Below are 20,915 nucleotides of genomic sequence, written 5' to 3'. Positions count from 1 at the left end.
AAATATAAGATGTATTAAACAATTTCTCAAATTTGATTTTTGTTTTTGACAGTAATATTAAAATGTAAACATTTTAATTTACCGATCAGTCTACCACGTGCACAATAGGACAAGGATACGACAAATAAAAACCAACTGTACCGTGGGCCTAGAAAAGATTGCTACGCTTTGTCGTTTACCCATTGGCCCGTCTCTTTTCTCTGTGGATGTCATAAATACATACATTTCAAAACTTCTAATTTCTTCTTTTGTGTCAATGGAGAGAAACAAAAATATGAACAAACCAGCAAGATCTCACTCTCATCATCTCTTACTACTGCTACTTTTCTTCTTCTTCACATTTCTAATTCCATTATCTCAAGAACAGGAGCTAAACGACACCGTAGGCTACGGCTACGTGATTGAGTCTGTCGTCGTCAGTTTACCAGACAGGTCATTAAAAGCTGACCTTAGCCTTATCAAGAATTCCACAGTTTATGGTCCTGATATTCAGAGTGTAAGCCTTTTTGCAAGGTACGCTTTTTAATCTTCATTTTCTATTCCCTTTATTTTGATTCCAAACTTTCCGGAAAAATCCAAGAAAATTACAACCACGTCACACTGTTTTATCGGCTCCGCCATTATTGCAGCTTTGAAACAAAGGAGAGAATCAGGATTCGAATAACCGATTCACAAGCTCAAAGATGGGAGATTCCACAGGAAATCATTCCTCGACAAGATCACCATATCTCGCTCGTAAATTACGTCAAAAATCCTCCGGCGAGTCACCGTGCTCTGCTGGAAAACAAAATCCTCTCCAGCCCAAACTCCGATCTCGTTTTCACGCTTCGCGACACCACGCCGTTTGGCTTTTCTGTGTCACGCAAATCCAATGGCGACGTTCTTTTTGACGCGATGCCAGACACGGCGGATCCCGGCAGTTTCTTAGTTTTCAAGGATCAGTATATTCAACTCTCCACTTCACTTCCTGCAATTAGGTCTTCAATCTATGGTTTAGGAGAGCATACAAAAAGCTCCTTCAAGTTGAAGCCAAAAGAAACGTTGACTTTGTGGAATGCTGACCTGGCAAGCGCGAATCTCGATATGAATCTTTATGGTTCTCATCCATTTTACATTGACGTCCGATCGCCGTCCGATGATGGTAGAGTACCGGCGGGGAGTAGCCATGGAGTTTTACTGTTGAATAGTAACGGAATGGATATAATTTACAGCGGTGATAGGATAAGTTATAAGGTAATTGGTGGTATAATTGATTTGTACATTTTCGCTGGAGCTTCTCCTGATTCGGTGATACAGCAATACACGGAGCTTATTGGCAGGCCTGCGCCCATGCCTTATTGGTCATTTGGTAAGTTTGTCTTTCTTAGCTGTCGTTATTTAATTTTATCACTTGGTAAGTCTTTGCTTTTTTCTTTTGTTTTTTTAAACCATCTTAGTGTCCTTTCACGGGTTAAGTTTTACCTTCCTTTATTTGTTAATTAATATTTGGCTTAATTTACAAAAATATCTGAATTTCAAAACTTGTTACAATATCCCTGTAAAATGATCTTTGTCAACTTAGATATACGTTCGCTTCACAATCAATTTAGGATTATTATGTATAATAAAAGTGGGATCCATGAGACCACTTTGGTTAACTTAACTCAACTTCATAAAAAATAAAAAAAAAAAAGTGAGGAAGATTTTTTTGAGACACAGACGAGGCAAACGCAAACAGGGGAGCAAGGAAACAAAACAAACATATATATATATATATATATATGTAGATAGACGACAATTAGAAACTTGTTTGCATTGAAATATATTCCAACAAAATAAGAGAATCAAAACAACATAAATAAATCTAACATCAAATACATAGCAGAAATCGCATTTACAATTTTTTCACACTCAAAAATCATAAATTCAAAAATTGTCAATGCCTGCTTCTTGATCACGATAACACACTAATTCATCAACCACTCTGCAAACTCAATTAAATCAAAATCCAATATATATCCACACCTCATAAAGCAAAGAAACCCGGAACCAAGAAATAAAACTAATAATGAGAAAAACCTCACACTTTAACATTACTAAGGGATACTCTTTTTATTAATATCAAACTAAAAAGATTTCTGCACAAAACGCGAGAAGCCATAGGAATTAAATTAACTGTAGAGAAGAAGCCGACAAGACCAAGGGCAAAATGTCTATGCCCTTTCACAAAACATAAACCCTTACTCAAATCTTGCCCATTAAACACAAATCACAGACTTCAAATAAAGAAAAAGAAGAAATTGTGGAAGGAATTTAAAGAAAGATGGCTCAGAGAAAGAAATTTGAATGAAATAGAAAGAGCGCTGATGAGATTCTCGAAAACCTCTTTCCTGATTCCAACTCTGCAGTTAGATGGGATTAGTCACTTTGGGAGAGAGAACTGTTGGGTAAAGCAATTAAAACAGGCTCTGAACAGTCTTGGATTAAATTTACTCAAGATTATGCTGTAGGTCCCATTTTTATAATATTTTATTCAAATCCTAGTTCAAATTTTAAAATTGGAGTGAGATAAATCTTTTTTTTTTTTTTTTTAAAAGTGGCTTAACAGAAGAACAAATGTCATTTTAGAATAATATTACGATATGTTCTAAAATTCAGAATATTTTTATAGATTAAACTTTAATATTATCACTTGACAAGTCTTTGTTTTCTTTGCCTATTATTCTCTCCGCTTCAAACTAAGGGTCATTTTTTACTTTTTTAATTTTAAAATAAATATCATTTTTATAATTTCAAAACTCCATTATTTTTTTCATTTCTAATCTACCTTTTGTTTATTTAACATTCTATTCATAATATAATTATGCCTCAATTATTCACATTAATTTAATTAGAGAGTAAAATAGACATTTTATAAATCGATTCTTATAAGATTTAGAATATTAATTATATTCCTTAATCCATGCACTGAGCAAAAAACAAGACTTATATTAAAATGGAGGGAGCATTTAATAATGTTTTGATAATGACTTTAAATATGGTATATGAAAATTTATTGTTTTAGTTTGATTTTATACACTTATTGATTCGGTTTACACCTTATTCTTCAATTAATTATTTAAGTAGTTGTTTGTTGTTTTGGTATTGGTCAATTATTTAATAATTGTTTGACATTAGTATTTGTAATGGTTAAAAAAGGAGTATATGGGTAATGGTTAGATAAGGAGTGTTTGGTGAAAAGGAAATAACATTTCATGTAATGCCCTCCAACCTCTAAATACTACTAAATCACCCTTAATTAGATTTTGGCTCTATTCGGCAACAGCGTTTGAGGAAGTATTTAGAGTTTTATGACTATGTCAAAATACTGCTTTTGTGAATTATGTTGTTCGGTAGGTAGTATATAAAATAGGCGTTAGTAAATAAGCTATCGTTTATTAAAACGTTAATCCATCTAACGTTTAGCGTTTTCATTTTTTGATTGAAATGTTTTTGACAATTCTATCCTTAATTAACTTATATTATCCTTAATTAATTTATATTAACATTAGTTTAAAGTCTTTCTTTCTAATGGTTGCTATAATATTGCAAGTCTGCAGATAAGTTAAAAAATTACATTATTTTTCATAAAAATTTAAACAAAATAATTTAATAATGAATTAATAGAGGAATATGTGAGGAAAAAAAATTGTACTATCATTTTAGAAATGATAATGATTTCAATTTCTATAATTGGACTACACACTGTAAATTAATATTCTTTTGATAGAAAAATAATAACACATTATATAAATTATTTCTTCTTTTTAAAAATGAGTTCACTCCTATTGTCATAAGTTAATTCTAACTAAATATTTAAATGTTTTTTTTGTCATTTTAAATTTAATAGCTATTTTTACCAAATATTTTTACTTTAAAGAGTTATATAAACAGCTAACAGCTATTAAAACAGTTTAATATTGCTGAACAGACCTATATATTTATTTATTGAGTATTGGAGAAGGGGATTTGAACCTAAATTTTAGGTAGGTTATAAATAAACTTATCACTGTTACCCTATGCCTTGGTGTGCAATTATATGATATTTAAATTTTCATTAAAATTTTAATTTTTAAGCATATAGAGGTAACCTGTTCATTGAATCTATATTTCTGATTTAGTGAACCGGTGAGTTGAACCTATAGTTCATTGGCAGATAAGCTGTGGGCCTGCCACCTATAAATCAAAACACCAAAATCTGAATAATAAATTGGTTTATTAATAATTTAAATCTTCTCGCAGAATCTGAATAACAAATTGATCAATTAATAATTTAAGTTAATCAATTTGAAATCATAAATAAAATATTTAGTATTTTATCCTTTTCAATTTCTTCAAATGAAATCAGTTTGAAATTATAAATAAAAGATTAAATGTCCTGTTCTTTTTAATTTCTTCACAAAAATAAATAAAATCAAACCACTTACAATGTTGATACAGATTTGTATTGCTTTATTACATATATTATGTTTGGATTTTAGCTATTCATTTTTGTTTCATTTCTTTCCTGTTATAATATATAAATTAACAGGATTTCATCAATGTCGATATGGTTACAAGAATGTGTCCGATCTTGAGGCAGTGGTTGCTGGGTATGCAAAAGCTGGTATACCTCTTGAAGTTATGTGGACAGATATTGATTACATGGATGCATATAAAGATTTTACTCTTGATCCAATCAACTTTCCTGCTGGTTTAATGAAACAATTTGTTCACAAACTTCACCAGAATGCTCAAAAATACATTGTCATTGTGGATGCTGGTAAGTTTTTGATTTTACTGTAATTAGAATAATTTGGCTAGAAAACAATCCATGATCATGAACTTGAACTCTGTGCACGATTATAAAGATTATGGTGCTTTCTTCACAGGTCTTGGTGTAAATGATACCTATGAAACCTATAAAAGGGGGATTGAATCTGATGTCTTTATTAAACGTGATGGTGTTCCTTACTTGGGAGAAGTTTGGCCTGGACAAGTTTATTTCCCAGATTTTCTTAAACCAAACACCACAATCTTTTGGATGAATGAAATCAAACAATTTTTAGATATTCTTCCAGTTGATGGTATTTGGCTAGACATGAATGAGATATCCAATTTCATAACTTCACCACCGACCCCATTTTCCACCCTTGATGATCCTCCTTACAAAATTAACAACGCTGGAATCCGGCGGCCGATTAATAATAAGACAATACCGGCAACATGTTTACATTTTGGTAACATTACAGAATATGATGCTCATAACTTGTTTGGATTGCTAGAAGCAAGAGCAACTCATGAAGCCTTAATAAATGTGACTAGCAAGAGGCCTTTTGTACTTTCTAGGTCTACTTTTGTAAGTTCCGGCAAATATGCAGCTCATTGGACTGGTGATATTGCCTCCACATGGGAAGATTTAGCTAATACCATTCCTACTATGTTGAGTTTTGGACTATTTGGAATTCCAATGGTTGGTGCTGATATTTGTGGTTTTTCTGGAAATACTACTGAAGAACTTTGTCGACGTTGGATTCAGGTAAAGTACATAAACTTTAATGTTTCGAATTTTATTTGTGCTCTTATTTTCTTTATGAATAGAGGAAATATTTAAATGGAGATCTTCAAAACTCCTGTACCAGGCATTGTTAATTGAATTGATCTTGCATTTGATGGTCTATAAAAAAATGTCTATATGCAGCTTGGGGCATTTTATCCATTTGCGCGAGATCACTCAGAAAAGAACTCTATTCGTCAAGAACTCTATCTTTGGGATTCAGTAGCTTCAGTGGCCAGGGAGGCTTTAGGGCTTCGATATCGACTGCTTCCGTACTTGTACACATTAATGTATGAAGCGCATTCCAAAGGAACACCCATAGCAAGGCCCTTATTTTTCTCATTTCCTGAGGACACCAACACTTATGCAATCAACTCACAATTTCTGATTGGCAAAGGTGTAATGGTCTCACCAGTGGTAACAGCCGGAGCAACTACAGTTGATGCATATTTTCCTCGAGGGAATTGGTTTAGCCTATTTAATTACTTGAACTCAGTCAGTGTAAATTCAGGAAGTTATGTTACATTAGACGCGCCATCTGATCACATTAATGTGCATATAAGAGAAGGTACTATTTTGGCTATGCAAGGGGAAGCAATGACAACAAAAATGGCTCGAAAGACGCCATTCGAGCTCTTGGTGGTTGTGAGTAGCAACGGAAATAGCACAGGAGAACTATTTTTAGACGAGGGAGAGGAGCCAGAGATGGGAGGATCCAATGGGGACTGGAGTTTTCTCAGATTTTATGGTGGAAAGATAGGGAATGATACTGTCTTTGTTGCATCAGAAATTGTGAATGGAGAATTTGCTTCGAGTGAAAAATGGTTTGTAGATAAGGTGAGTTTCATAGGTTTGGAAAAGGCCAACGGATTGAAAGCACATGATCAGCTACGCATCACAAAAGGGACAATGCTGAATGGCAACCCTGTAGTAAAGGGTTATTTGGATGACAACTTGGAGTTTCTTGTGATTGAAATATCACGATTATCACTTCTTATAGGAAAAGAGTTTAAGTTGGAGTTAAAACTTTATTGATTCAATGGCCAAAAACTAATTTAAGGAAAAATATAATATTATTCTCTCAAAATAAAGGATTAAGTTTTTCCTTTTAATTATTAGTTTCGGTTAATAATTATTACAAAAAAACAAATGTTTCGTGTTGGAATATAAACTTATTAATAATAGAGATTTTACGAAAAATGTTCTTTCCTAGGAGAAAAGAAATCTTTCTTTTCTCGATGCGAATTTGTGGTCACTTGAAATCAAATCTGACTGAAGACGTCTCTCTGTCAATTCGTACGCGCACAGAAAGCAATCTCGTACAGGTGAATAAGAAAGCGATACAACTCCTTCCATATGGCTATCGGTAGACCATTGTGTAGGATGCCGCCCGCTTTGACTCTTTACTCTCATACGGCAAGGAAGAACTCTACTATTTACCGAGAAGAAAAGACTCCGACAATGGGACTAAAGGTTGTAGCTTTCCCTAGAGCATAGTGGAATGGAAGTTGGTTGGTCTAACCGAGAAGAAAGGCAAAGAAAGAAGACAAGACTGGTATTGAGTCCGTGACTCGCTGAAAATAGAAACAATAATTTTAACATTCGCTTGTTAACGAACTGTTTTCGACCTTCTGTCGAGCGAACAAGTAAAAGTAAAGGCCATGGGGAGATGTTGGGAATCCCTCAGTTGTTATCATCCGTTTCTCTCCTCTGTGATCCATGGATCACAGATCTTTAACTTTAACCTTTATTTTATCCCCGCTTATGCGCGTGCATCTACCCCGTCTAAGGAGTGGCGGTGCCGGGTCAGTAGCTGGGAATCTCTTCTTTATATTATAGTAATAGCAGTGCTAGCCTAGCCTGAGAAGCCTAGAGATAGCAGAAGATCTAGCCTAGCTTTGACTGCCACTTCATGTCACACCAGAGGACACCTTCCAGTAACACCAGCAGAGACCCCGGACTGTAACCTGACAACGCTGCTACGACTCTTCTAGCTCTTCAAGGGAGGAAGACAAACCTTCATGACCCATTTAGTAGATGGCTAGATCCCCGATTCGAATGACTGGATCCGCGGGAACTAAGGCTATTTCCAATGCCCGAAAGGAAGGTGCTGAAAGAGTGGTCAATGATGCTCAATTCTTTGTATTGATTCCAAGACCCAGGGTATAAGGAATTCACTAAGTATAATAAGATTATCCTTTTGATTCAATAGAAGGGGATGCCCAGAAAAGAAACTGATTGACAAATTCCAAAACCACTAGAGCTCTTAGGGTAACCTAAACCTGACTGTCGCGGCTGCAGGGGAAAGATCATCGGATTCATGCATCGAAGGAGCTGTCCTGGTTGTAGGAATGGAAGAAAGAAAGAGAATGGTGGCCCCTTTCGCCCAGGGGACATCGTCGGAGAACAATGTCGGGGACAGGGTGAGAACCTTCCGTTGGTTACGCCCTTTAAGTGTTGGTTCTTCCATATTTAGATATGGAGATAGATCCAGAGATAGAGATCTATATCTTTCTATCGATAGATGGATGAGAAATGGATATTGATCTGGTTTCAAGATCTATGAACAAGAGAGATCCCTAAATATCCATTTGAAAAAAGAGATGAATAAATAGATAGGACGGAGCCAGCTGAAGGAAGGTCGCGTTAGCGCCCCCGCAATCTTTCTAAAGTAAGAAGCGAGAAAGTTGACTTTGAGAAAGAAGGGCCTTATATTAGAATATTAGTAAAGGCGCGTTAGCCTATCTATAGAAAGGGGCTTCTTCAAATATCCCATAAAAAAAACAGGGGCTTCTCAAAGCTTGTAGTTTAGGGGTGCGTAGGTTTGGAACCCTATACAAGGTGTTAAAAACAATGGCTTTCTCTGAGAGGGGCTACCTTCTTCAAGCTCCGCTTGCTGCTTTTCATTTTGATAGGAGTGCTTGCTGCTCGCTTGCTGTCTACTAAACGAGCCTTCACTGCCCGCCCGGACCCTCTCTTTAATCTTAAGTAAAGTGAAGTCAAATCAATGAAGTGAACAGCCCAACCTCTTTGTTTGAAGCTTTTCCAGAATTATACTTGTTGAAGCTTTGCTTCCCCTAATTCCAAAGCACAACAATAGACTTGCAACTATAGTATAGGAAAAAGCTTCTCTTTGATAGCGGTCATAGGGGGGTTCAGAAAGGATCTGATCGTAGATAGAGACTGAAACCGGGGGTAGGGGCGGATGTAGCCAAGTGGATCAAGGCAGTGGATTGTGAATCCACCACGCGCGGGTTCAATCCCCGTCGTTCGCCCATCAATAAATGGACCATTTGTTACGGAGACACAAGACGACAAACCTAGAAAGAATTTTTTCTGCAATTCATCTCTTGGCTTTCAAACGCATCCAAGCAATTGGTATCCGATTAAAACGCTGATGGCGAGATCGATTTTTTGGTCGAGGTTCAAGAGAAAAGAGAGGAACCACCGCCCAATGGTGCTTTTACGAAAGTACGGTCACCGGTGGCTAATACCTTCTCGACACTATCGAACCCGAAATCCACTCTCAATCGCTCTTTTTATTCAAGCATCTTTTCTTTTGCTCTCTAAGTCCTAAGACATCTAAAGATGCCTCATTTTCTGCGGTTTTTTTCCCCCTTGCCAGGCTTCCCAAACATAACACCCCAGTGTCGGGATAACAAACTCACTATCTGAATCAGCTGAAAAGGCAAAGGAAGTTAAAGATTAAGGCTAGTCCTTGTTCAGACGAATAAGCAACTAAGTAAGTACCAGATTCCCTTGTTGTTACGGAAAGGGCAGACTCAACAGAAAGGGAAAGGGCAAACTCAGTTAAAGAATGGAAATCGTGAGACAGTTCGGTTCTCTAGACCCACCTGTAACCCTGGAGAAGGGGCGCTTTTCAACTGGAAAAGTGCTAGGGCAAAATATCTCACTGAAAGGTTGGAGGGGTGCCTAATGCGGTTCCACTCTACCCTGACAGTAGAGTAGAGTAGGAAACCCCCCTCACGATCTACTAAAAGGGAAAGTAGCTTGATATTGGTTCGAATCCAATTCGTGAGCATATGGGTAATGAAGCAAGGACATGAGCACTAACGCCCAGAGATTTTCCAACTGACTAAAGACAGAATCCCGAGCGAGCCGAGCTGTCAGACTATACAGTTCTCTATTGATTGAAACGATGTACCTATGGGATAGGGATAGCGAAAGAGGAAAAAACCGAAGATTTCACATAGTACTTTTGATCGAAAAATCAATCTGATTTATTTCGTACCCTTCGCTCAATCAAACAAATAAAGAAGGAGACGAGACCCTTTTGGTAAAGAAGCTCAAGGAGCGAGCAGCTTTGGGACAAGAGAAGTTCATATCTTGCTCGTAATAAAGCAGCAAGGAAGGAGGCCCTTAAGAGGGGAGTTGTCCCCGCATGAAGGTCCTAGCTACGCCATGCGTTCAATACAAAATCTGGAAAGCTGCAAGGATGACAAAAAGAGGGCGCTTTCCTGTGTTGCACTGAAAAAAGAAGGAAGGACCTAAGAGAAAACACTCTTCTCTTAGGTTTCTTCCTCCCGCGCCCGCCGCCGCCCGGCCCGCGTTAGAGGGGAAAATTAGCAAAGCGAGAAAAGACAGAGGGAGGGAGAGCAGCATCTTATTCTTTTCGCGAGAACTTCCAGATCAGAAAAGCATTCGGAACGGGCTCCGCGTTCATTTCGTTGGCAGAAATGTCCCCGAAAGGGCCACTAGACTAGTAAGTAAGACTCTATCTTATCTTCTATTACTATACTATATTAATCGTCATGGTGTGATGACGATGACTCTACCGTACGGCGTTTTCGTTTAGGAAGAAGAGGTTATATGATACTTCTTCCGTTTGAACTAGAATAAGACTATGGAAAGGAGCGATTTAGTTACTTTCTTTCAACCGGTGGTATTAATTTTAATTAGGTGAGGGGATACACGCAGAACCGTTTAATTGTGGAACAAGCTACGCACCTTTGAGTTCTCGGGGTGAGGTGCGAAGCTAGTTCCCGAGTAAGTAGCTAAAAAGAGGGCAATCAAGCAATCGTAGGTCAACTTAAAAGTTAATTATATCCCATATCCAAATTAAATTTAGAATTTTAATAAAAGATTATTTTATATAAGCTCCAAATTCATAAAAATAAGATAAATACTATTATATATATATATATATATATATATATATATATATATATATATATATATATAAAGAAGCAAGTTCACTAACATATCACAATTTCAAAATGTTGAAGTTAATAAAATTATCATATATATATATGGAAGGTAATTGTTTTAATTATTAATAAAATTATTAATATAATTCCATAACATTAATCATTTTACTAAATAAAGAAGTTACAAACTACAATAATGGGGTTAAATAATGGAATTAAAATATAATTTAAATTTGTTAAATTTTATGGTGGTGTTATTTCTAGAGCAACAAATGTTAATGATAAAGCAAAATTTATTACTCCCTCCGTTCTTTTTATGTAGGAACAACTAATTTTTCTTCAAGATTAAGAAAATAGTTTAATCAACTTTTGTCATTTTTTTTATAATTTACCTCTAATATCTCATTTATGCCTCCTCTAATATCAATGTATGTCTTAAATTATGTTCTGATTGTCAATGAGGATTTAAATATTTTGTTAGAATGATAGAAATACAAACAGTTGCAAAAATAAAATTTATACTCTGACCTTTGCAGAGAAATTCGTTTTTTGTCCTCTATTTGAAAAAGTTGCATGGAAATATGAAAATTTATACTCATTTAACCTTCCAACTGCGTTTGGTTATTGAAAATGTATTTTAAATATTGCAAAATTTTTTAAATATTCGGTGAAGTCCGTAAAAATTCTTTTAAATGTGGTCAACTTGAAAATTTTGTCGTCATTTTCTATTCAAATTCCATTTAATTAGTGCTCACATAACCTATACAAGCACATTTTTTTTTCAATGGAAATTGATATAAACAAATCCATTCTTCAAAATTTATTCACATTAAATGCTCATTTATACCTTTATCTCCCACCATCTTGAGAATCTTCCAAAAGTTTCACAAATGACTAAAATAAAGATAAGATAGACTTTTCACATTAGTATGGTTTCTAAAATTACCAAATTAAGTGAAATTTTCTATATAAAAGGAACGCTAAAAATAGAAATTTTTCTTGTATAAAAAGAAGGGAGGGAGTACTTAATGATATTTTTAATCAACTAATAAAATTAAGAGTACATAGGGACATTTCAAGAATGCAATGTTCCCTCCTTCGTATTTTTACATATACTGCAGATTGATATGGTATATTTTAATATTTACGTGAATTTTTGTGTATTCATATAATGAAATCAAACCTAAAAATAAAATTAGTAATAAAAATAATTCAATGACAACAAAAAAATACCTTATTATCTCTTCTCTCTAATATAAAGTGTTTATTCTATTTAATAGTAAATATATATATATATATTAAAAAACTAGGTTGAAAGTTATATAGGTTAAGAAATAAAGTGCGGACAAATCTATTAGGAAAAAAAAAATTAAAATTAATATAAATTAATGTTGCAATGTTTGTGGATCAAACTTTCATAAACTAGGTGGAAAGTCATTTCGCTGAGCTACCAACGATCTTCTATTAAGATTAGTACAAGAATCATTTCGTTGAACTACAAAGATCCTCCAATTATTGAGATAGGTAATATATACTAAAACAATTAATTTTTTTAAATAAAATTTTTAATTTATGTTTATAAATTAATCCAGTGTATAGGTAGACTTTTACATATATGGTATATATTCAAATCTTATCCATAAATATTGAAAGTTACATGTCAATGTACTACATGCATGGTAGGATGATTTTTTACTATAAAAGGTAATATTAGTAAAATAATTTACTAAAACAACAATTTTACCAAAAAGAGTTTTTAAACAATGTATGTAGATTAATATAGTGCATAGGTGGAGTTAATACATATATGGTATTTACTTAACTCTTATTAATAAACATTTTAGGTTACATGTCAGAATACCACATGTAGAATAAAAGTATATGGAATCACTCATGCACCAAACTATAAAGGGTATTTTTAATTAAGTAAATTATTAGAAATACCATTGTTATTATTAAAAACTCTTGTAATAAAAACTTATTTTTGATCAGTTTAGTGTATAATAAATCCATACACCGGACGGTGGGTTAGTCCTTCCCACATTAAACAAATATAGAACAGAAATTTTAACGTTATTATGTTACTAGAAGTAATAGTCTTATAGACTGTTAACGCTCTTGTCTTTGGCTATAAATACCGGAAAATACTTACTAACACTCACATCTGCACTACTTAATTTCCTCCATTAAGAGTTAATGGGGAAACACGGACCAACACAATCTCACTTTCATCTCTTACTAATGCTACTATTCTCTTTCTTCTTCGCATACCTAATTCCATTATCACATGGACAAGACCCCATTGGCTATGGCTACAAAATTGAATCTGTCATCGACAGTTTATCAGAAGATGGATCACTGAAAGCTAACCTTAGCCTCATCAACGCCTCCACTGTTTTTGGTCCTGATATTCAGAGTTTAAGCCTTTCCGTCAGGTAAGCCTCTTAATCTTCTTTTTCTTTTCCTTTCTTTTGATTGCAAACTTTCTGGGAAAATCCAAGATAATTCAAGCCATGTTACACTACTCTGCTTATTAATGCAGCTTTGAAACGAAGGAGCGAATCAGAATCCGACTAACAGATTCACAAACGCAAAGATGGGAGATTCCACAAGAAATCATTCCTCGACCAAGACAAAACCTCTCCAGCCTAGACTCCGATCTTGTTTTTACGCTTCAAAACACCACGCCATTCGGCTTTTCCGTGTCACGCAAATCCAATGGCGACGTTCTTTTTAACGCCACGCCGGACACGTCGAATTCCAGCAGTTTCTTGGTTTTCAAGGACCAATATATTCAGTTCTCCTCTTCACTTCTGGCGAATAGGTCTTCAATCTATGGTTTCGGAGAGCATACGAAAACTTCCTTCAAGTTGAGGCCAAGTGATTCGTTCACTTTATGGAATGCTGACATTGGAAGCTCGAATCAAAATATCAATCTTTATGGTTCTCATCCATTTTACATTGACGTCCGATCACAGTCCGGTGATGGTAAGGTAGCGGCAGGGAGTAGCCATGGAGTTTTACTGTTGAATAGTAATGGAATGGATATAATATACGGTGGTGATAGGGTAATTTATAAGGTTATTGGTGGTGTAATTGATTTATACATTTTTGCTGGACCATCTCCTGATTCAGTGATACAGCAGTACACAGAGCTTATTGGCAGGCCTGCACCCATGCCTTATTGGTCATTTGGTAAGCTTTTTCCGTATTTCCTTATTTTTTGAGTCACCTAGTTTCAATCTATCATCTAATCATGGACTAAACTAATGGTTTATGGGAAATGGTCGTATTTCGCACCGTTCTGAAAAAAAAATAAATAATAATAAAGTGAGAACAATTTTTAAAAAATCTCTATTGCGGATTGGTTTGCTTCACGGATGGACCTGTAGATGGAGTCTTATTTAACAGGCTCATCTATTGTAATGTATAAACAGGATTTCATCAATGTCGATATGGTTACAAGGATGTTGCCGATCTTGAAGGAGTGGTTGCTGGCTATGCAAACGCTGGAATACCTCTTGAAGTTATGTGGACAGATATTGATTATATGGACCGATATAAACTTTTCACTCTTGATCCGGTCAACTTCCCTGCTGATAAATTGAAACCTTTCGTTGACAAGCTTCACCAGAATGGCCAAAAGTATATAGTCATTGTCGATCCTGGTAATTTCTCAAGTAAACATATAGACCCTAAGAAATTATATATATTCCTTTACATTTATTGTTACGGTTCTTTGTTCACAGGAATTGCTGTAAATGACAGCTACGGAACCTATCAGAGGGGGATGGAAGCTGATATCTTTATTAAACGTGATGGTTCTCCTTACTTGGGACAAGTGTGGCCTGGAAATGTCTATTTTCCTGATTTTCTGAAACCAAACACCCAATCCTTTTGGACGAATGAAATCAAACAATTTAGAGATGTCATTCCAGTTGATGGTCTTTGGCTTGACATGAATGAGATAGCCAATTTTATAAGCTCATCAGCAACCCCAAATTCCACCCTTGATAATCCTCCCTACAAAATTAACAATGCCGGAAACCAGCGGGCGATTAATGATAGGACAGTACCAGCAACAAGTTTACATTTTGGTAACATTACAGAATATGATGTTCATAACATGTTTGGATTGCTAGAAGCTAGAGCAACTCATGAGTCCTTAATAAATGTGACTGGCAAGAGGCCTTTTATACTTTCTAGGTCTACTTTTGTAAGTTCTGGCAAATATACAGCTCATTGGACTGGTGACACTGCCTCCAGATGGGACGATTTGGCTAATTCGATTCCTACCATTTTGAGCTTTGGACTATTCGGGATACCGATGATTGGTGCTGATATTTGTGGGTTTCAAGGAAATGCCGATGAAGAACTCTGTCAACGTTGGATTCAGGTAAAATATATACATACACCTTAATTTGTCACCTTAACTTAATTTTGCATTTGATGATTGATATCTAAACAATGTCTAAACACAGCTTGGAGCATTTTATCCATTTTCACGAGATCACTCGGACAAGAACTCTAATCGTAAAGAACTATATCTTTGGGATTCAGTAGCTGCATCAGCTAGGGAGGTTTTAGGGCTTCGGTATCGGCTACTTCCATACTTGTACACATTAATGTATGAAGCACACACCAACGGGACGCCTATAGCAAGGCCATTATTTTTCTCATTTCCTGAGGATAGCAAAACTTATGACATCAACTCACAATTTCTAATTGGCAAAAGTGTATTGGTCTCACCTGTGGTAACATCCGGAACAACTTCAATTCAAGCATATTTTCCTCGAGGAAATTGGTTTAGCCTATTTAATTACTCGAATTCAGTCAATGCAACAGGAAATAATGTTACATTAGATACACCATTAAATAACACCAATGTGCATGTAAGAGAAGGTACCATTTTGGCTTTGCAAGAGGAAGCAAATACAACAACGGAGGCTCGAAAGACGCCATTCGAGCTCTTGGTGGTTGTGACTAACAATGGAAACAGTACCGGAAAACTATTTCTGGACGACGGGGAGGAACTGGAGATGGGAGGATCAGGAGGGAATTGGAGTTTTATTAGATTTTCCAGTGGAAAGCAAGGGAATGATACTGTCTCTGTTAGATCAGAAATTGAGAATGGAGAATTTGCTTTGAGTCAAAACTGGATTGTTGATAAGGTAAGTTTCATAGGGTTGGAAAAGGCTTTTGGAGTTAAAGCACAGCTGCGAATCATAAACGGGACTTCAAAGGGTAACCCTGTTGTAAATGGCACAGATGACAATCCAAATTTTGTCAGGATTGAAGTTTCAGGATTATCACTTCTTCTTGGAGAAGAGTTTCAGTTGGAATTGGTGAAAACTAGTTAAGGAAAAGTATTATAGTCACAAAACAAAGAATTGATGTAATAAACTTCAAGCCTTCATTTTGCTAGAACTTCTTTAATGGTGACCTTCAAAATATTGGAGGCTTATAACTGGTTTGAAGGACTAAAATTGATAGTGTTTATATGCATACCATACATAAAGTCTACCATCATCACTTGATAAGTTTGTTATTTTTTGCTTTATTTCAGATCATACGTGTTAATGGTAAACCGCAAATTCTATGGTTTAAAGTGGAATCACGAAGTTTTTTGAAATCTAATATAATATAACAATAATAACCTTCGATTTCTATTTAAAGTTTTAATATTGCTTTTCCTTAACAATTTATATATATATATATATATGTATATCCTAAATCTTCATCCAAATCAAATCAATAGATTAAACCGCTTTTAAAAATTAATATTTAGTTTTAAAACATAATTTAAACTTTTAAAAATGAGAATGATGTCAAGAAGTGACCAAAAAATATCATCTGTGTAGACTAAAACAGAAAGATGGGTGTTGCAATCATGAAAAACAAAGAGAGAAGTGTCAACCTGCAAATATTTAAATCTAAGACCAAGTTAAAAAGATGTGAGACGAAAGATACCATGCCCGAGGTGCTTGCTTGATACATACAATGATTGGTTGTATATAAATGTTGCTTCGTTGGTACGTTAGGCGAGATATTTGTGGATTTGAAAATGAGATAATGTTAATTTTGGTGATTGAATTTGTATTTTTTTTTTCTATTTTGGTGTGTGAATGGAAAATTGTGACAATTGAGTGTTCAAAATTTATATTTTTCTTTTTAATTTGGTGTATGATATGAATAATCAAAATGTTCAATGGGACTAAATGGGATCCACAAATGCATATGTATTTACTTACGTGGACTGATAATTTTTCCATATAGACTGACAACATAAAAAATTAATTAAAAAACCCATTTATCCCAATTTATTACTACCCAAAATACCTTTTGTCCAAAACTCTAACTTAAATCAGGATTTAAAGATCTAAGCCTCCTTTCTTCCTTTTTCCCGCTCTTACTCTGTTCTTCTCAAAAAGCACTAGTATGTTTTAAAATAAAAGTAATAGCATGTACTATAACTTTTTGATTCTCAAACGCAGGCATTTGGAGCAGATAGAAAAGAAGTAAGAGTTGTGCTTCTATAAACAAACATATGCGGAAAAGTATCCAAAAAAAAAAAAAAAAAAAAAAAAAAAAAAAAAAAAAAAAAAAAAATTTACCCAGCAAAAGTTATCGAAAAGTGGTAACAATTAAAAGTTAGCGAAGATGTGTATCTTTTCCCGGCAATCATTTTGTTGCTAACATATTTTTGTATGGAATACTGATTCTTTCAAAGTTGTGGGGTTAGAATTGTTTCTTTTTGTTTGTGTTTGGTACTTCAGGAATTTTCTTTTTTTTTTTCTTTTTAATTCTATGCCCATTTTTCATCGGTTTATGATAAAAACAAGTATTTGTTGTTCTTACTTAGGCAATAAGACTTGTCTTGCTCTTAGTCTAATTAACAATTATTAAGTTAGAAATGTGAATCACTTGCTGTGTTAATTTAAACACGCTCAATCATGATTTAGATTAGAGTTTTAGGAGAACAAGTGTTTGTGGCCATGATAAATTGGGGTAAATGGGTATTTTCATAAATTTTGCTACGCTGTCAGCTTACGTGGAAAAAATGTCAATCCACATTAGCCGACATATAAGCATTTATGGATTCCATTTAGTCTCATTAGGCATTTTAGTTGTCCATGTCATCAAGAGACACTAAATTGACAAAAAAAAAAAAAAAAAAAGGAAGTTTGAATACTCAATTATCACAAATTTTTGTTTCGACATCAAAATAGAAAAAAAAAAAATTTGACAAGTTCAGACACTAAAATTAACATTATCCCTTTGAAAATTAATTTTGTGGGTGCAGATTAGAGTTGCTTGGGATAGCTTTAGAAAAATTATTTTTGACATGAGTCCTGTTAGAGAATCAAGGAACTAATCTTCCTCAACCTGACAATCGGATTAGCCAACAGCACAACCCAAACAACCAAACAGATAATATAACTCAGGAATAGAAGAATGAGAGAGGAGAATATTTGATTATATTCAAAAAACTAACAGAGGTATGAAAATACATAAAGAACCCAAAAGAATAGGAAAGAACAGACTGGAAACATAATCCCCAGGCCAGGCTCGAGCAGAAGATAATCTGCTATAGTGAATTTCAAAATATTCCAAGATACCTCCCCTTGAACACCCCTTCCTTTTTTTATAGGCAAAAACATATCATATCTGTAATACATGTATCAAATCTATAACAAACTCATCATTACATATCGCATTCTGTTATAACTATTGGTGATGTGGCAATATATCAATTCTAGTCCCCTTTTACTTTCCTTCTCCTAGAATATACCATATGGTTTCTGATTTGCTGCTCTATCATTGCTATCTGCTGGAAAAATAGCCCTGTCCTCAAGACTGAAGTGAGGAAACTGCCCCACAAAGTCAGTCTTATCCACCCAATTAGCATCTTCAATTCTTTGGCCTTTCCACTAAATAAGGACTTGAGAGACATGTTGCCCTCCCTTGGATATCACTCGATGTTGGCAGATTATTTTAGGCTCAAATAATTCTCCTTCTGGGATTCCAAACTATTTGACAAATTATTCAAGACAGGGAGATCGCCAATGACTCGTTTCAACTGGGATACATAAAACACGGTGAATCTTAGACTCGAGAGTCTTAGACCCGAGAGGTAGCTTTAGTTTATATGCCACTACTCCTATGAGACCTAACACGTCAAATGGCCCATAATACCCGTCTGCCAATTTAGCACACACCCTGTTAATGACTGATTGTTGTCGGTAAGGTTTGAGTTTCAAGAAGACTTTGGTCCCAATTGCATTTTTGTACTTCCCTCCTCTTTTGATTAGCATATTTGGCCATTTGTTCTTGAGCCTTGCACAAATTGTAGCGAAGCTGCTTTAATATCTCATCCCTACTCTAGAGGTGCTCTAATAATGCTTCCACCCGTGTTTTGCCTGGAAGATATTTGTGACGAGTAGGTGGAGGGTGGCCATGAACAACTTCGAAAGGAGTACACTGGATAGCTCCCTGAAAATTCGTATTGTACAAGTATTCAACCCTTAAAAGCCATTTAGACCGGGCTTTTGGTTGCTTCAAGGAGAAACAACGAAAGAATGATTCAAGAGCGATTCAGAACTTCAGTTTACCTGTCAGTATGTGGGTGGTAAGATGAACTGAATTTTAATTGGCTTCCTTGAAGGCGAAACAGTTCTGTCCAAAAGTTACTTAGAAACAATGGGTCCTGATCACTAACAATGCTCAAGGGAATGCATGTAGCCGAACTATTTCTTTAGCAAAAACATCAGCGACCTTAACTGCTGTAAATGGATGTCGTAGTGTCATGAAATGGGCATATTTTGAAAAATGGTCAACCACGACCAAAATGCAATCCATCCTGTTAGATTTAGGGAGCCTGTAGATGAAATCCATGATTATATCCTCGCAAACCCCTTTTAGAATAGGTAAGGGTTGTAATAGGCCTGCTGGAATGGATGTTTCATACTTGTTTTTCTTTTTTACAAACAAGACAGGCAGCCGTGAATTCTTGGATGTTTTCATCATTCCCAGCCAATAAAAAATGGAAGCGATTCTTCTATACATCTAGTAGGCCCTAGAATGTCCACCCAAGGCTATAGAATGAAACTTAACCAGAATACGCTAAACCCACTGTGATTTAGCAGGTAACACCAATCGACCTTTATAGAATAGTCTGTCTTGGATAAGAGAATAATGGGGTAGACTTTGATGCTGGTTTTGTAACTCAAAGATGATTTTAGAAAGGTAAGGATCCTGATGAATCTCCTTTGTTATTACTTCCTAATCAACCCATTGAGGTGCATATATGACTAGCAACTCTGTTTCTTCATCCCTCCTATATAAGGCATCAACTGCCCTATTTAATTTGCCCGATTTATATTTGATGACAAAATCATATCCAACAATTTAGTGGCCCAATACTATTGGGCTGGTGTAGAAACCTCATGTTGCAGCAAATGTAACACACTACATTGGTCAGTTCTCACTGTGAATTTTCTTCTAATTAAGTAGGGGCACCAATGTCGGATAGCTAAAACTAGGGCGTTGAGTTCGTGCTCATAGGCTGAGTAGGTGTCAGTGGTGTTCAACTTTGCTTACTGTAATAGGTAATAAGCTTCTCGTTCTGCATTAATACAGCTCCTACTCCAGATTTAAAAGAATCAGTTTCGACGACAAATGGCAATGAAAAATCAGGCATAGCTAGAACTAGGGAAGAGATTATGGCAGGCTTTAGCTCTTCAAATGATTGTTGATCTTGAGGAGTCCAAGTAAATTTTGGTGGTGATTCCTTCCTCAAGAGGCTAATTAAAGGTGTTACTATCTTTCTATAATTTCTGATAAATTGCTTGTAATATCATGTTAGGGCGAGGAACCTGTGGAGTGCCTTGACTGAGCAGTTTATGGGCCACTGAAGAATGCTAGAGACTTTTGATGGATCCATTGATACCCCTGCTGCAGAGATGATTAGCCCAAATATTCCACTGATTTACACCCTAATTAGCACTTCTTTTTGTTGAGGTGTAAGGAGTTATTTTAAAGCAATAGAAAGACAGTCCGTAAGTGACTCAAATGTGTTTCCCAGCTTCTACTGTAAACCAGAATATCGCTCAAAGAAGACAAGGCCGAAAAATATCATTCATGACGACCTAGAATGTAGTCGGTGCATTAGTAAGCCCAAAGGGCAGTACTAA

The 20,915-nt window shown here is 35.3% G+C and overlaps 2 protein-coding genes across 2 annotated transcripts; both read left to right on the top strand.

Moving 5' to 3' along the window:
* The first annotated feature begins 228 nt into the window (after positions 1-228).
* Positions 229-6,666, top strand: LOC149493073 (alpha-glucosidase-like). The gene is made up of 5 exons (XM_089715549.1): positions 229-513; positions 630-1,348; positions 4,550-4,780; positions 4,890-5,536; positions 5,699-6,666. Exons 1-5 carry the CDS (start codon positions 257-259, stop codon positions 6,587-6,589), a joined length of 2,745 nt encoding a protein of 914 aa, XP_089571675.1. The 5' UTR covers positions 229-256; the 3' UTR covers positions 6,590-6,666.
* Positions 6,667-12,891: 6,225 nt separating this feature from the next.
* LOC105636817 (alpha-glucosidase) lies at positions 12,892-16,262 on the top strand. The gene is made up of 5 exons (XM_012220170.4): positions 12,892-13,157; positions 13,265-13,917; positions 14,160-14,390; positions 14,472-15,118; positions 15,204-16,262. The coding sequence occupies exons 1-5, from the start codon at positions 12,919-12,921 to the stop codon at positions 16,080-16,082; spliced, it is 2,649 nt and encodes an 882-aa protein (XP_012075560.1). The 5' UTR covers positions 12,892-12,918; the 3' UTR covers positions 16,083-16,262.
* The last annotated feature ends 4,653 nt before the right edge of the window (positions 16,263-20,915 follow it).

The sequence above is a fragment of the Jatropha curcas genome, chromosome 10 (assembly GCF_041381405.1).
Source record: "Jatropha curcas cultivar XTBG-Jc1 chromosome 10, XTBG_Jcur_1.0, whole genome shotgun sequence".
Taxonomy (NCBI): Eukaryota; Viridiplantae; Streptophyta; class Magnoliopsida; order Malpighiales; family Euphorbiaceae; genus Jatropha; species Jatropha curcas.
This window is presented reverse-complemented; position numbering and strand designations above follow the sequence as displayed.

Bases quoted from the DNA above. Each gene is read 5' to 3' on its own strand.
- LOC149493073 (XM_089715549.1), top strand. From the start codon at position 257: ATGGAGAGAAACAAAAATATGAACAAACCAGCAAGATCTCACTCTCAT. The intron at 514-629 runs GTACGCTTTTTA...CCATTATTGCAG, and splicing joins AGTGTAAGCCTTTTTGCAAG to CTTTGAAACAAAGGAGAGAA. The intron at 1,349-4,549 runs GTAAGTTTGTCT...ATAAATTAACAG, and splicing joins CATGCCTTATTGGTCATTTG to GATTTCATCAATGTCGATAT.
- LOC105636817 (XM_012220170.4), top strand. From the start codon at position 12,919: ATGGGGAAACACGGACCAACACAATCTCACTTTCATCTCTTACTAATG. The intron at 13,158-13,264 runs GTAAGCCTCTTA...TTATTAATGCAG, and splicing joins AGTTTAAGCCTTTCCGTCAG to CTTTGAAACGAAGGAGCGAA. The intron at 14,391-14,471 runs GTAATTTCTCAA...CTTTGTTCACAG, and splicing joins TATAGTCATTGTCGATCCTG to GAATTGCTGTAAATGACAGC.